Source organism: Phocoena sinus, chromosome 1 (assembly GCF_008692025.1).
Source record: "Phocoena sinus isolate mPhoSin1 chromosome 1, mPhoSin1.pri, whole genome shotgun sequence".
Lineage (NCBI taxonomy): Eukaryota > Metazoa > Chordata > Mammalia > Artiodactyla > Phocoenidae > Phocoena > Phocoena sinus.
The window spans coordinates 46,212,587-46,230,040 of record NC_045763.1 but is presented as its reverse complement, the minus strand read 5'-3'; the positions used below and the strand labels follow the sequence as shown (position 1 = coordinate 46,230,040).

At 40.3% G+C, this 17,454-nt stretch overlaps 1 protein-coding gene across 3 annotated transcripts in view; it reads right to left on the bottom strand.

Annotated features, from left to right (window-relative positions):
* TTC4 (tetratricopeptide repeat domain 4) overlaps nucleotides 1-17,031 on the bottom strand; it is a 39,610-nt gene extending 22,579 nt beyond the window's left edge. The window contains exons 1-5 of one of the 3 annotated variants that reach the window (XM_032603428.1): nucleotides 16,858-17,031; nucleotides 16,104-16,221; nucleotides 14,529-14,690; nucleotides 10,915-10,992; nucleotides 9,352-9,476 (exon numbers count right to left, since the gene is read on the bottom strand). In XM_032603428.1, the coding sequence (XP_032459319.1) occupies nucleotides 9,352-9,476; nucleotides 10,915-10,992; nucleotides 14,529-14,690; nucleotides 16,104-16,221; nucleotides 16,858-16,968 (594 nt within the window). In that variant the 5' untranslated portion in view covers nucleotides 16,969-17,031. The remainder of the gene's footprint in view (nucleotides 1-9,351; nucleotides 9,477-10,914; nucleotides 10,993-14,528; nucleotides 14,691-16,103; nucleotides 16,222-16,857) is intronic. The other 2 variants (XM_032603417.1, XM_032603437.1) reach the window with 2 other exon arrangements.
* Between the last annotated feature and the right edge of the window lie 423 nt (nucleotides 17,032-17,454).

The window sequence follows — 17,454 nt, the reverse complement described above, 5'->3', positions numbered from 1 at the left end:
GAGTCCTAACCATTGGATCTCCAGGGAATTCCCAGAACTCCTTAGTTTAAAACAAACAAACAAAAAAAACAGTTTGGGAAGCCTTATTTGTGGTCTCTGCTTCCCCTCAGTGGGTCTTACAGATGCCAATAAAAACATTAGGATAATTAATGTTAATTAGGTTGATTAACAGGGAAGTAAGAAAAAAACTGAAAGAAAGTCTAGAGACTTCTTCCCAACAAGGTGGAAATTTTAAAGGGTCTCATCCCAAATGTATAAAGAAATCTTTAGACGGTTATTAAGAAATGGGATAAATAAAATGAACATTAATAGGATTAAAAAGGTTCTGATACAACACTACCTAAGGCTGGATGGGCCAAAGGGACCCTCTATTGGTCCCCAACATTAAAGGGCCCCAAACAAGTCTGTTCTATTTACCCCAGTTTAAAAACTATGTGTCATGTGTGTGTGTATGTGTATGTATATATATATATATATATATATATATATATATTTATTTATTTATTTATTTAAAAGGCTAGAAAAAAAACTACACTGAGATACCTGACCAACTATTACTTGGGGCAACAATTAGGCCAATTAATCAAGCTAAAAGATTGACAAAAAGGCCTGAGTGCCTTGGCTCAATCTCTCACTGGGGACCCCAGAGCCTTTTATACAAAAATAGATTAAATGATTGAGGGATAAAAAGAAAAGAAAGCTTCTGGGACTGTTGTTAAGACCAAGGCTTGTTGATCAGATCCTGATGGAAACTAGTTAAAGGTATAAAAGATGACAGAATAGGGCTTCCCTGGTGGCGTAGTGCTTAAGAATCTGCCTGCCAATGCAGGGGACAAAGGCTCGAGCCCTGGTCCAGGAAGATCCCACATGCCGTGGAGCAACTAAGCCCGTGCGCCACAACTACTGAGCCTGTGCCCGAGAGCCTCAACTACTGAAGCCCGCATGCCTAGAGCCCGTGCTCTGCAACAGGAGAAGACACAGCAATGAGAAGCCAGCGCACCACAACGAAGAGTAGTCCCTGCTCGCTGCAACTAGAGAAAACCCACACGCAGCAACGAAGACCCAACGCAGCCAAAAATAATTAATTTTTTTTAAAAAGTTGACAGAATGGAGATGAAAGTTTATATAAATTGGTATATATTTAAATGGGTTTTATGTAAGATGGTTATATCCCTTTTGCCTAATTATATTGTAGGATAGACATTATGTCTCACTGGGGAATGCTTCCCCTGCCTATTTTAAGACAGTGTATATAAATCTGCCCCTCAGACAATATTAATTAAACATACTAAAAGAAACCAACAACGTTACCTGAGCCCACACTATATGAAATAAAACCTGGGAGTTAATATTCAGGGGCCAATAAAAATAATAATGGAGATTTTTGCTCTGCGTTTACCCTATACACTCAGAAAGAGAGCCTTGGTTGAATGCCTTGTGCAAACTTTTGAAGGCATGATAAATTGAACCCTAAAGTTCTAGAACACAGAACTCTTCATTTTCAGATAGTTGGAAATTTTCTCACTGATATAAAAATGCAAATTAAAGAAAACATAGTTGGGCCAATCAATCTTTTAATATCATTTAGGCAGCAGACTAGTTCTTTAGAGAATTTAAAGCAACTGTCTTTGTGTTGCAAACCTCTACAAATCAGAAATGTAAATACAGCCCACAAACACCTGAGACTGAGCCTAGTTAGCTCAATCAGGTAAAACCTGAAACCAAATGAGACAAAAAGGCTCTTTTAAACTCAATCTGCTGGAAAGGCTCCCTCACTCAAAATCTAACTTATAGCCTCCTTAAGGGATTTATCAAGGACAAATCCACATTTCCACACATAGTATAAGCCTTAATTAACTGAGCAAATAAATTTAACTTATTCCAACTGCTATTTATAAACTAGTAAGTTTATAATACCTGATTCATAACTACAAGTTAAAGCTATGAGATCTCTAGTTTTGTCTGTTCATATGTCTGTGTGTACATTATATATACAGGATGTCTCTACCTCTGGAAAATATTATCAAAATTAAGTTTATAAAAGAGCTCATTTAATTGACTTAAAAGTAAGCACTTACAAATTAAATTTTTCTAAATATAATGGAAACTGGCCAGAATGAGTTTCAGGTTCACATGACCTAGGAAATATTCAATATTAAATTGTATCTGGTAATAGAGCTAGCTTAAGCTTGTTGGTTTAATCAATATAGACATAGACGTACCTTAATTTTATTGTACCTAGGTTAACTAAGTTCATGTTATTTCTGTTGCAGAGTTTATCAGCAAGAAAAAATAACTTGGTATCGTTGACTGAAAAAAATGCACAACCTAAAAGTTGAGAATTATGTTTTATTTGGAGGACTTGCTGAGGACTTAAGCCTGGGAGGCAGCCTCTTAAGTCCCGGCTGAGGACTTAAGCCTGGGAGGCAGACAGCTCTAGGAACTGCTCTGAAGAGGTAAGGGAGGAGCCAGGATATATAGTTTCTACATAAAACCAGGTAGTCGGAACATCGAAAGATTACTGTTAAATAAAAACAGACATCTCAAGTTAACGAATTTAACACTTTTCTATGTATGGGAAGAGGCAAGAGTCTGGGCTCACTGAAATCATTCCTTTGATATATATGCTATATCTTAACTATCTAGGGCCAGTATCCTGTTTTTTCCTCCATCCTGAATCCCCTCAGGGTACACAGTCAGGGGCAGCTGCAGTGGCTGATGGCTTGATGGCTGCAACTTCCTCTGTTTACTGATAATGGCAGGTGACATTCTTCACCCGCAGTATGATGATATCTTCATAAGTTATAAAGTAAAGGTAAATGAGACAAGAGTTTACAGGTGAACTCTTAAGAATAATTATGTTTTGGGTATGTCTATCTATAGTTTCTCCTGATTTTTGGTAACTTGAGTTTTGCTAAGTTAAATTAAATGATGAGAATTCACTGACTATCCAAGTCATTTCAAATAAAATACTGGAACATTAATTGCTAAACAGGTCTAAACTTACCTACTTTTGTCTCCTTACAAGAGGGAAACTAAAGATGTCTGGGTTTATTAGACACGTCTTGTACCACATTGAGGAAAGAAATTATGCTATAAGATATATGTTTCTAGAGGTTCTAGAATATTCCCAAATTTGCCAATCAGGAAATGCTAGTATAACAAACAGTTCACAATTACTTGCTGCTTGTCAGTTTTGCTAGAGATTAAGATTTTTAAAGGTTAAAACTGTAATATGTAATTAAAGGCACTAAAAACAACAAGGGAAATGTTTCAGTATGCAAGTAAAGTACGATGTGCGTTTTCAGCAAAAGAAGGTATGAGGAATGGAAATACATTTTAAGGGGAACAAGTGATTTTTTCCTAGAGCTGGTTGTTTCTAGATGGAAAAATAAGGAACAAACTAATATGGATACAGAAAGTTGTGGAAGGTTTGTAGAAAGGAAGCCCTGAAAAAGAAGTTTTGCACATGGTCAGGCTGGGATTAAATTAATGAGGTAAATGGATTTTGTTATTAAAAGTAGGTTGGGGGGCTTCCCTGGTGGCGCAGTGGTTGAGAGTCCGCCTGCCGATGCAGGGGACACGTGTTCGTGCCCCAGTCGGGAAGATCCCACATGCCACAGAGCGGCTGGACCTGTGAGCCATGGCCGCTGAGCCTGTGCATCCAGAGCGTGTGCTCCGCAACAGGAGAGGCCACCAACGGTGAGACGCTCGCGTACCGCAAAAAAAAAAAAAAGTAGGTTGGTGCAGGACTAGATTTGGTTCCTTTCTTTATTAAGAGAAAAAAATTTTCTTGGAATACTGTTTTTAATAACAGATTATACGGGTTTCTTTGCCTTTAGGTGATGTGTATTTCCTTTTGAAATCTTTTTTTTTTTGTCTGCACTGGGTCTTCGTTGCTGCACGCAGGCTTTCTCTAGTTGCGGCGAGCGGGGCTACTCTTGGTTGCGGTGTGCGGGCTTCTCACTGTGGTGGCTTCTCTTGTTGTGGAGCATGGGCTCTAGGTGCACGGGCTTCATTAGTTGCAACACATGGGCTCAGCGGTTGTGGCAAGTGGGCCCTAGAGCACGCGGGCTTCAGTAGTTGTGGCATGTGGGCTCTAGAGCACGCAGGCTTCAGTAGTTGTGGCACTCAGCCTCAGTAGTTGTGTCTTGCAGGCTCAGTAGTTGTGGCGCATGGGCTTAGTTGCTCCACAGTATGTGGGATCTTCCTGGACCAGGGATCGAACCCATGTCCCGTACACTGGCAGGCGGATTCTTAACCACTGCACCACCAGGGAAGTCCCTGTTTTTGAAATCTTTTGTCACTTTGGTTAAGTGAATAAGTATTATTTCACAATGACCTATGATCTTATTTGACCAAGTCAGACCTTTTAAAATCTTTTTGATATTCTTGACACACTTCCCAAATATCTAATTCTAACTGAAGTTCTTTTGACCTCCAGCTAACTCTGGGAAGCTTCAAAGGAACCCTGAGGCATCTCAGAGGAATATTAAACTAATTAGGTTTATTTGGTATGTTAAATTACTTGAAAAATATTGTCAAGTGATTGGAAATAAACCTTAGATTATGCTGTGTGGGTAAATGTTAATATAGATATTCCAAATTTTATATGGAATTCCTAAAAATCTTATTGTCCTGGTATGTTATCAGTCATAATTCTAATTATTATCTTAGAATGTTGTATGTCACAGAAATAACCAAGTTTCTTGTCAATTACATTGTAATCAGATCTTTAACCATGCCATTTTAAGTCTTTTGTCATTTACAGACAATCACTATTTTACTTTGATGCTTTTATAAAATGAAAATCTTCAAGAAGATTCACAAGGACTTTGAAAAATATTAATTTCTGATAACTTTTAGATCATACCACTGAAATGGGTAAGAAATTACAAAAGGGGCTTCCCTAGTGGCGCAGTGGTTTAGAATCTGCCTGCCAACGCAGGGGACACGGGTTCGAGCCCTGGTCTGGGAAGATCCCACATGCTGTGGAGCAACTAAGCCCATGCTCCACAGGTACTGAGCCTGCGCTCTAGAGCCCGTGAGCCACAACTACTGAAGCCCACGCACCTAAAGCCCGTGCTCTACAACAAGAGAAGCCAACACAATGAGAAGCCCTCTCACCACAGCGAAGAGTAGCCCGCGCACCACAGCAAAGAGCAGCCCCTGCTCACCGCAGCTAGAGAAAGCCTGTGCACAGCAACGAAGACCCAATGCAGCCAAAAATAAATAAAATAAAATAAATACATTTATTTTAAAAAAAAAAGAAATTACAAAACTCTAATGGAAAACCCAATGCCTCCACCTAGATCAACAGGACATATTACATGGGACTGAATGAACTGATAAATATGATTTATAATTTTATGACTTTTTCTGAAATATACCAGCTTTTAATCTTGGCTTTCCAGAAAAGCTTTCCTCTTATGGCAACCATGACCTACAACAAATTGAGAAAGTATACCTTTGTAAACAAAGATGAAACATTAATTTTTTTCTCTCTACCTGATCCCTCCTGCATTTGGCTTCTCCAGCTGGCTCCCCTGTGGACCTGATGGCTTACTGTGACAACATTACAACTAGCTATACTAACCATTATTTTAACTTGCTCTCTTGTTGTTTTCAAATTATTTACACCTTGTGCCTCTCTTTGCTGCACTACAACTTTATTAATTTACTAGCTATATTACTTATATCCTGTCTGTTTTATAAGATTGTTGTCTCTTGCATTACCCAATGTGTAACCAGGCCTCCAACAAAATTAATGATGGTTAAACATCTTGAGGCAGTTGATCATATATACAACTCCACACAGAATAATTGTAATAGTGCAACTCTAGATATGGGAAGAAGCAACAAGGGAAAACATTTCCTGAATAACAGACTAGTAAGACAGGCGATCCAAAGAATTTAAGATTATCAGTAGGACCTGATCCAAAATTAGCACATTGAGTAGCCTACCAACAGGCTCTTTGCCTGATCTAGGAATGAGCCTTCCCAGCTCAGTGGGAAAAAATTGGTCATGAAATGCCTCCCAAACATTGGTCGAATTTATGATCAAGAGGAGGCACTGTGGACAAAGAATGTAACCTGCCATTTCAGTAAACAAAGAATTTTGTGGCCATCAAGCCATCAGCCACTGCAGCCACCCTGATGGTGCATCCTAAGGGATGCTCAGCTCAGCACGGAAAAAAACAGAATACTGGTCCTATAGTTAACGTGCATATCAAAGGAATAATTTCAATAAGCCCATCTCCCCACAGAGAAAAGCACTAAATTCATTAACTTGAAATGTCTGTTTCTTTAACTAGCAGTAGTCTTTTGATGTTCGACCACATGTTGTTGTTTTTTTTCCTGTATCTTTGCTTCTCCCCTACCTGCTCAGAACAGTCCTTCAAAGCTGTCTGAGAGGCTGTATCCCAGGCTTAAGTCCTCAGCAAGTCTGCTGAATAAAACTTAATTCTCAACTTCTAGATGGTGCATTGTTTTTCAGGCAGCAGTTCTTAGAACATATTTTAAATAGCTGGTTGAAAGTTTTTTACCTTTTAAGTCTCATGTCTGGGCTTCCTCAGGGACCGTTTCTGTTGATTTCTCTTCCTGGATGTGGACCACACTTTGATCCTTTGCATGTCTTGTAATTTTTTGTTGAAAACTGGACATTTAAAATAATATAATGTGGCAACTCTGGAAAGCATATGCTCTCTCTCCCCTCCCCAGTGTTTGTTGTTGCTGTCGCTATTGTTTGTTTAGTGACTTTTCTGAACTAATTCTGTAAAGCCTGTATTCTCTGTTATATGTGACTACCGAAGTCTCCAGTTAGCTTAATGGTGAGATAATGACTGGACAGATTTCCCTAAACGCCTGGAGCCAAAAAGTCTCCCAGTCTTTGCCAAGGGGCTCTGCAGGCATGTTTGGACAAGGCTTCAACAATCACCCCAGTAGTTAACAATTCAGCCTTAGCCTTCATTTCCTGCTGGCACAAAGGTTCCAAATCAGCCAGAGGTTAGAGCTTAGGACATTCTTAGATCTTTCCTGAGCACATGCATAGCAAGAGCACATATGTGACCTTCTAGATTTCCAGGAATATGTTGGAGCTTTTCAAAGCCCCTACAGAATCTCATTCCCCAGCTTCCCCTTTTAAGTTTTCTGGTAAGCCTATTATTTGCCTCAGGGGTTTTCCACTGCCTCAGGCAGGTGCAATCTTAAATAACTGCCTTAAATTGTTTTTAACAAATGCCTCCTACATCAACACTGTGAAAAAGCTTTTCCTACTGGGATAGCTTCAAGATGTGTCAAATAAAAACAACTTGTAAGTGGGATCTTCTAGATGGTCAAATAATGACAATCCTCTGGGAATGGGGCTTTGAAGGAGCTCTAATCCTGTTCTGCTTCTGGTGGCCGCCAGGCTGCTCATTTTCACCATGATTGTGGGCTGTTTGCTTTCAAGGCTACTATGCAACTAGCGAGGGAGGAGATGGGGATAGGGCAAGTTAAAAATGCCACAAAGCTTGCTGTTCTTATGGAGGTTCAGCCATTTTTCTTGAACCAACACTACCCAGATTGCTGCAAGCCTTCCATTCATTTCAGAGTTATGAAAAAGTTGATTGAGCATTTTTGTCCATTTTCCATGGACTTTATGGAGAAAATTTTTCCGGGTCTTTAGCTGGCTATTTTTGCTGACATCACTTCTCTTTACTGATTTCTTTATCTACTTAAGTCTATCAGTTACTCTGAGAGAGGGATGTTGACATTTCTACCTATTTATACATTTGTCTCTTCCTTCTGTGAGTTGTCAATTTTTGCTTCATACATTTTGAAGTTCTATTATTAGGTACATACACATTTAGAATTGTTAAATATGCTTGATAAGCTGACCCTTTCATCATTAAAAAAAAAAATGCCTTGCTTTATCTCTGGTAACAGTCATTGCCTTGAAGTCTATTTTGTCTGATCTTAACATAACCATATGGGTCTATTGCTCACATATACCAAGCACATGGGAATCCAAAATCAATTTATACTCAGATAAAAGGGTATACTCCTGATACTCTGCAAGCAATGTCACCTATACCTAATGTCAGGCTTTTGGGCCCTGAAATCTCCCTTTAATTATGCTGCAGGACCTAAAAGCTTTCATTTAGGTCGAACAAGGGTTTTTCTGCAGATAAGCTCGGCGATGGCCTTCCACAGTAGCCCTCTAGATCTTCTCTCCTGTATATACCACTTCTAGAAATTCTGGCCCTCCCCTAGTTGCCTAGGCTCAGAATTCTGTTATTGAGCCACGTGGGTCCACACATATCTACTTTTGTAGATACGACCAAAATGACCTCTGACTAAAAACTTATCCCTGTTCAGGGCCAGCTCTAGGCTCCCTTGGCACTGAAAATTCCCATTCCATAGTATAAGCAGTGAACCTATACCAGGAATCAAGAGAACTCAAGTCTGGATTTGTACTGAACAGACTTGTGAGGCAATAATGCACAGGACTAAGAATGTGGACTCTGGAGCCAAACAGCCTGACTTTGAAGCCCAGCTTCACCAGTTGTGTGACTTGGGCAACTTTCTCTGCTTTAGCTACCTCACTAGTGGAAGGTAAATTACAATAGCGCCTCTCTTATAGGACTGTGTGTGGTTCAGATGGATTCATATAAGTAAAAATTTTTAAATAGCACTTGGAACATACATACAGTAAGTGCTATCTAAATGTTGGATTTTTTTTTTGGTAGTGTTGGCAGTCTGTTATTACAGACTACAGAGTTAATTTTATCATCACTGTTGCTGTTATGTGCCAGAAATGTAGCATTTCATGAGCAAGTTATAGGTGTCTTAATGCTGGGAGTTACACAGTATTATAGAAGCTTAAGATTTTGCTTAAATGTTTAACTGTCCTTTCCCCTCCTCTCTTTCAATAGCTATACTCAGTGTGCAGACTAGACTATGGCACTAATCTATTTATTCAAATCGTAATAGTTATAAATTTATCAAGTACTATGTATTCTTCCTTGCCTCTATCATATTATAATATTTATGCACTTGCTTGTTTACTTATCTGTATCCTCCAGAGTGCCAAGGGTAGGGACTCATTTTGGGTTTTGTTTGTTGTTGTTGTTTGGCTGGCTGTTGTTGTTTTGGCTGATCCCACACATGGCCTGTGGGATCTTAGCTCCTGACCAGGGATTGAACCGTGGCCCTCGGCGCCGAGTCCTAACCGCTGGATCGCCAGGGAATTCCCTGGGTTTTGTTTTAAAGAAGAAAAAGTTTACAATGACCCAAGATACAATCTGGGAAATGCTAATTAATTAATTAATGCTAATTAGCAAATGCCAATTGGCTGATTTTGCCACCAACCTTCAACTTGTCTGCTTTAGCCCTCATTTCCAGAAGCTTCTTCTCTGTGGCATCTATCTGCAGCCCCTCATCGCACCAGTTCACAGCCTCGACATAGTTTTTCAGTTCCAGATGGCATAAGGCACCTGTAGAACCCAGCACCCTTAGTATCTGTGGACAACAGGCATGGGAAGAGCCATCCTTGAAAGGGACCCCCAACCTTAACCAGCTACCAGCCAGTACCCTGAAGGGAAAATGGATGATAAAGACCCTTGTAGTACATTCCCCAGACAAGGAAGACTATTTCTTGTATCTTAGATCAGAAAGATTTCTAGGGCCCATTCAGCTCAAAACTCCTGTAAGCCTTTCTGGTATCAAGGACTCTTAAAGTAGGGAAGGCTACAGCTTAGTGGCAAAGAACACAGTCTTTGGAATCAGACAGATCTGGACTGGAAATCTGGCTGTCATTTACCAACTAAACATTAGACAAAGGACTGAGCATCCCTGAGCTTCAGGTTCCTCATCTATAAATGAGAAAAATAAAGTTCATCTGAGATGATTTTCTTTAAATGCAGAGAGAAGCAGAATTTGTCTCAGTCATTCACAAAAGCAATGGCAAGACCAAAGACATTAGGTCTCTCCTAAAATTGTTCTTGATGGCTACCAGTTTAAGCTGCCTCTCCTTTAATCATGTTTTGTCTCCAGTTAGCCTCTTTGGGCTTTCCACAGAATTTAAAAATATCGGAACTGTAAGGGCTTAAATGTCAATAGAATCCAACCTGATCTTCCAGAGATGGGCATACTGATACTCAGAGTGGGTGTCTCGCCATGGTCACATGGTAAGGTAAAAGTGACAATTCAATCAAAGTACAGACTTCCAGCCTGTGGCAAATTCCACAGGACTATACTCAATTTACTTGCCCATCTTTGTTTAGTACCTCCTTTCCCTACAGCTGAAAGACCTAGATCTACTTAAACCCCCTAACCATGATTAATTAAGCAATAACTTTGATAAAGCATTTTAAGTTGGTCATGAGGATACAGAGATTAATATGTAATGAATAAATTAAAGTTTACAAATCACCTTTGAGCTTCTCAAAGAAAAGGTGAAGTATAAAAGTAATAAAAGCACTATTATTACACACAAAGGTCAGACTACAAGAGAAAAAATAATCTGGGAACATCTCAGCATTAGAGTTAGCAGCCAAAGTCCCATAACTTATCTTTTAATTAACATTAACATGGCATTTGAAGATCTTGCCTTTCAATCAGCTAGTTTGGAAAAAAAATTAGAATGTGGCTTTTAAAACTGCTTTATTTTAATTCATTTTATCTTTATTAATTTAAAATGAGAAGTTTCAATTTCTCTACAAATTCTTAAAACACAGAGGGTTGGATTATTCTCTGGAGAATTCTTTTAAAAATGGCATGTTGCTGTTGACAAGGACTTAATATCAAGATGGCAAAAATAAGATGACTTCATTAGTATCTTAGCACCTTCATATCAAAGCTTAAAATACTTCTGGTGCAGTGCATGCCAGCTTTTCCGCGATGACAATCATACTACAGCTCTACAAGACTTACCTCTTACTATGGCTTTCAGGTGGCAGGGTTTTAGCTTTCTGGCAGCTGTCACATCATTGAGAGCAGAACGAAAATTGCCTAACAAAACACCATTCAGTAAAAGAGAAAACACGTTTTGAGATCAGATTACTTCCAAAATTTTGTGTGTAGAAACAAAAACACTCTTGGACAATCTTGGAGAGATAAAAATCAGAGCAACTGTTTATATTGGGTTGGCCAAAAGGTTCGTTCGGGTTTTTCATAACATCTTACAGAAAAAGCCGAACGAACTTTTTGGCCAACCCAATAGAAAAAAATATAGTTGTGCTCATCAAGCACCTTAGAAATGTTTACAGCATCAGGCAACCCACCGAACAACTATAAATGGCTAGTAAGCATATGGAGAGATACTCAACATCACTAATGATCAGAGAAATTAAAATTAACATGAAATTGGTAAAAACTAAAAACAGATAATATCCAATATTGGTGAAGATATGGAAAAAGGACACTCTAAGAGTAAATTAGAAAGCAAATTGGCATGCACTTTGTACACACACTTTGACCCAACAATACTCTTCTAAGAACTGATCCTTAAAAATGCTTGCAAAACAATAAAGATGTTAAAAAAAAAAAAATGCTCGCAAAAAAACAAAACAAAAAAAATGCTTGCAAAAATGTAAAAGGATAAATCTAAAAGCATGTTAACTGCTGCATTACTTTTAATTATGAAAAGCTGGAGATAACCTAAATACCCTCCATTTAGTAATGATGAAATAAATTATGGTAAATCCATACTACTAAATACTATACAGCTATTTAAAAGAGTGAGACAGTTCTGCATGTAGAAGCATGATAGGATGTCTGTGCTATATTATTTTAAGTGGTGGGTCAATGTGTATAGAAGCCCATCTTTATAAAACACACCAATCTAAATATACAGACACAGGTACACACACATACATATTTGTAAGTGCATTTAAAAAAGGTGTGCAATCATACACACTGGTTATCCAAACTAGGAGGCATGAGATAGACTTTCACTTTCTAGTTTATACTGTAAGTATTACTTAACACCTTGGTATTTACCTATTAATTTCACTTCTAAAACTCTAGCCTGGGGGTCTGCAAAATTTTTCTCTAAAGGGCCATATAGTAAATATTTCAGACTTTCCAGGCTACATATGGTCTGTTATACATTCTTCTTTGTTTTACAATCCTTTAAAAATGTAAAAAACACGTTTAGCTCACAAGAGGTCAGGGATCCAGATGTGGCCTGTGAGTCATAGCTTTTTGCCAAATCCTAAAGAAAAACCAGAATTACTGGAAAAACTTTATCGCTAACTTTGTTCATTTTTGCATTACTTAAAAAAACCTAGGGCTTCCCTGGTGGCGCAGTGGTTGAGAATCTGCCTGCCGATGCAGGGGACAAGGGTTCGTGCCCTGGTCCGGGAAGATCCCACATGCCGCGGAGCGGCTGGGCCCGTGAACCATGGCCGCTGAGCCTGCGCATCCGGAGCCTGTGCTCCGCAACAGGAGAGGCCACAACAGTGAGAGGCCCGCGTACCGCAAAAAACAAAACAAAACAAAACAAACCTAAAAGCAGCTATATACTCAACAACAGCAGAATAGTAAAGCAAATAGTGTAAACCCTGGTATGTCCATATGATGCAACTTTATGTAGCTATTAAAATAGTATTCACAAATAATTTAATGACAGGTGAAACTGTTTATGTTATAAAATTAAGTGAAAAGAACTGAATACAAAATTGGAAGAACAGCATGATCCTAACTATGGAAAAAATACATATAAGAGAAATCCAAAAACTTCTGGTAAAAGGCAGTAGACTGAACACATGCAGTTCAACCCCTACCACTTCCCCTCTGCCACAAAAAAGCCATAAATCCACAGAGACAACAAGAATGAGAACAACAGAGAACACATTTTAAAGCTGGAGAACAAAGAGACACAGGCTAAATGCCTAATTCGGCTTGAGAAAACTGACTTCTAAGCCAGCAGGGGGAAAACTCAAAGCTACCAAGCTATACTGTAGAACCTACAAAGTACTCAGGACTGAAGAATCAACAGCACCAGGTACCTCCGGAAGCGTGGGTAAAGGGGTCTTCCATTTAGTGTATTCTGAATCAAACTCAATTCCACATCCTAACGCTAGCACTGTGTACCCTTCAACAATTCATTTTACTACATTTATTACTACAGTTTCTTACTCTGCTAACTAGGGATAAAGCTGTTAACCTCATTTATCTTACATAGCTGCTATGAGGTCAAGAGGGATAAAAAAAAATGTGAAAGTGCTCTGTAAGCCATACCAGTGACATCGTTTAAGGAGTGTCTCTGAATATTACACATTTGCTCCTCTGGTTATCACATTACATGCGGTTTTTTTCTTTCAAGGTGTTTTTGGTCTTATTAGCCCTATACATGACATTCTTTAGTTCCCCAAGGAAAGGAACTATGTAGCTCTTATTCACAGTGCAGTGCCTACACACAGTAAATGCTTTCTATTTACTGACTGAATAGGTAAATGAATTAAGCTCCTTTAGGGAAAGGTCAGGTCTTAACTCACTTCTATGATGCCAGTGCCTAGCACAGTTCCTAGCACGGAACAAGAACTCAGTTTGCTCAATGAAGAAAATGTATTCCTCCAGAAGTTAGAAGAGTGGGTTTCTAGTCAAGGTTCTGGCACTAACCAAAGGGGTCGCTCTCTGGGCCTATGTAAAATGACGGGGCTGGTTGGCTCAAATAATCTCTAAAGTTCTAAAAGAGAAGACAGCTGGAGTGGCCTATGATTAGAAAGAAACTCTGCTCCAATGGTGACGAGTCCCAACAGACTTATCCCAGCTAGACTGCAAGGCTTATTGTCTACCAGCCCCTCAGAAAAGGCTGAGGTCGTTCCCAGGTCCTCTCTAAAACTCTGTGATAAGTAACATGGGTCTAATACGACCAAGACTATAGTCACCAACAATAATGCCACCCAAACAATTAATCAGTGTTTCCCAAAGTCATGTCTGCAGAACAGTCCTGCATGTTAATAAATGTTACTTGAAAAGGAGGCTTATAAAACCTGAGAATCACAGGGTAAGGTTCTTTGCTGTAGGTTTTCTCAGCTTTAACATACTAATGTGCACTGTGGATCTCCCGTGAAGCAGGAGCACTGTCCAAATTTACTTGTTCAAAGAATGTTTTACTTCAAAGGTCCCAAAGAATACTCTGAGAAATTCTCCCTTGTATTAATACAGTTTCTCTCACACAAAGAACTCTATTGCCTTAACCCTTCTAGCATCCTTGAGAAGAGGCCAGAAAAAAACTTTCTTTTGTGAGAGAGAGAGTAGAAGCATTTGGGCTCAAAAATTCCAGATCATACCAACTCATGTATTAAGGTATTTGATGTTACTCATTTGGTTCAGACAGTAAGAATTATACAACGTACCTGGTTTCCCTTTTCACCAAGTCTATCTAGAAAAGCAGAGCTCAGTTAGAGTAAGCTATCCTAGGCTTCTGGGATGAGCAGCTCCTCTTCCGCCGACATTCTCAAACCCTCCACTAGCCATCACACAGTTGTCTTTATCATAAGTTAATTTTTTAGAAAGTACTAAATAATGGAATAAATTACCCAGATAGTACTGTGCTGCTGCCCGGTTGGAGTAAAGAACAGCATTCAAATCAGGGTCTGCACATTTCTTCTTTAATCCTTCAGTGTACGAAATCACAGCTTTCTTATAGTCTTTTTCTTTAAAGTAATCATTGCCCTCGTCTTTAAAGGTCCTGGCCTGTTCTGCAAAAAAGAGAAAAAATGATCACCATTTCCTATTTTTTAAAGGGCTCATTAAAAATAATTCTAAATCATGCAATAATGTAACATATGACAAACAAAAACAAGAAACCAATAGGGAAAGAAAACTCAAAAACGAATGCTGTAAAACTGGGTATCACCACAGAGAAATAAAGTCACACATACTTAACTACAATCAATTCCAAATATTTTACAAGGTAGATTATTAAGTGTTTACCAAAAAAAAAAAAAAAAAAAGCATAAAGGAAAAAAGTATACTTATCCTGGGCTTCCCTGGTGGCGCAGTGGTTGAGAGTCCGCCTGCTGATGCAGGGGACACGGATTCGTGCCCCTGTCCGGGAAGATCCCACATGCCGCAGAGCTGCTGGGCCCGTGAGCCATGGCCACTGAGCCTGCGCGTCCGGAGCCTGTGCTCCGCAACGGGAGAGGCCACAACAGTGAGAGGCCCGCGTACAGCAAAAAAAAAAAAAAAAAAAAAAAAAAAAAATATATATATATATATATATATATATATATACTTATCCTAGCTCTTGAAGAGAGGACTCTTTTTTTCAAATATTATTTTGCTTTCTTCTTATTTATTTATTTATTTATTTATTTTTGGCTGAGTTGGGTGTTCGTTGCTGCACGCAGGCTTTCTCTAGTTGCAGTTAGCGGAGGCTACTCTTCATTACGGTGCGCGGGCTTCTCATTGCGGTGGCTTCTCTTGTTGAGGAGCACGGGCTCTAGGAGCGCAGGCTTCAGTACTTGTGGCACATGGGCTCAGTAGTTGTGGCTCACGGGCTCTAGAGCGCAGGCTCAGTAGTTGTGGCACATGGGCTTAGCTGTTCCGTGGCATGTGGGATCTTCCCCAATCAGGGCTCAAACCCATGTCCCCTGCATTGGCAGGCAGATTCTTAACCGCTATACCACCAGGGAAGTCTGAGAGGACTTTTTTTTAAGTACAGAAGAAACGGGGGGAAATTACACTTGTTTTTGCGCCTGTTGTTTGAGTACCTGGAATGCAAATTACCCTCCTCAACTTGGCAAAAGCCTACAAAATTGTTATAATTCAGTTCAAATTTCCCACCCAGTGAAAGCCCACTCCTACCTCCCCCACCTTTAGTATTCCAACAGCACCTATAGTTACACGTTGGCACTTATCACACAGGTTTGTCCTGATTCTTTAGGGCAGTTTGGCTATCCACTGGAATGTAACTTTTGAGGGCAGTCTCATTCATTCCTGTATCCCCAATGCCTAGCATTTAGTAGGTATCCAAAGAAGTATATTTGGAATAAATAGTGACAAGTTAGCTTGGGCTAACTACTTCTTGTTATCCATCAGAAGCTTTCTGACTCACACTTTATCTCAATTCAATGGAGAAGCAAAACAAATGTTAGAGTCATTGAAGATACCTTCTGGAGATCGCTCTTCATCAAAAATAATTGACTGGAGGCAAGCCAAGTCAGGATTCTCCTGGGGATCAATTTCTGATGGCGCTTTCTTCATAAATAAGGGGATCTTTTCAAATTCCTGGAGATTGTTAAGAGAAGAATGAACTACATAAATAGGATTTTCCACTGAGTACATCCAATTCCATGTCTCTACATCAAAGTTTTCTTACTCATCATAATTTGCAAATCTTCATGATTGCCTTTCTCTCTCCCTATCCAGGCCCCAGTTTCCCATCTGTAAAACAGAGTGTAGAATAATCCCTAAAGATCTTTCAGTTCTCACATTCTTATAAGAGTGGTAGTAATCACCATCAATTGAGCGCTCGTATGTTCCTGGCACTTTACCCACCCTCTCACTTCAGCTTTGCCACAATCCCACGAGATTGGTGTTACAGTTCGAGGAATCTTACAAATGAGGGGACGGGCTCAGATAGATGAAATAACTGACCCAGTATTACAGCCAGTATGTGGTGGAGTCACAGGTTTCTGACTCCAAAACCTGTACACCTAAACGTACTGGCAGCTTAAGAGGACCCTCAAAACTTCGGGGCCGATTTTTAACACTCAAGTAGAAACCACGTTTCCGCTGGCAGCGGCAGGGCTCGGAGGTGAGGGAGGCGCCTCGGCGCCCTGGAGGCCCCAGGAGTTCGGACGACGCGCGCGCACACACACACACACACACACACACACTTGCGGAGACCCCGGGCCCGCTCACCTCCTCCCACTGGTCCTCGTGGAACCCGCCGCGATAAGGCTGGCTCTGGAACTTTTCCAGGAACGAGTCCATGGCGTCGTCAGAGCCCGCGTCCTGCTCCTGCCGCTCCATGTCAGCTCCCTAGCTCTCCTGCCACGGTCCAGATGCTGAGAATCACTCGACAACTTCCGGCGGCGTGGGTGCCCTTCCTTCAATCTTCCGGGCTGCGCCGGCCCTTGTGCCTCTGGTTCCGCCTTTCTGGGGGCGTGGCCGACCCGACTCCACCCCTACCCCGGGAAGCACCGGCCCCGCCGCCCCCTCCCGAGTACTTTTGGGGTCGTGGGTTCAGTCAACCCATAGTTCCTAAGCTCCTTCCGTGTTCCAGGCCTGTTCTAATCGCTGGGTATACAGCGCTAGGCAAAGCAGGTAAAATCCCTGCCCTCTAGGAGTTGATTAGGTAGAGGAGAGAGACAGACAAACAAATAAGATGTGAGAGCTTGTCAGGTGGTAGCAAGGACTATGGAAGAAAAGTTTTAAACAGGGTGGGCAGGCATTCAAGCAAAGGAAGAGGCTGGGGGTTGTCTGCGCAAGAGGATTACCCATGGAGGGAACAGGGAG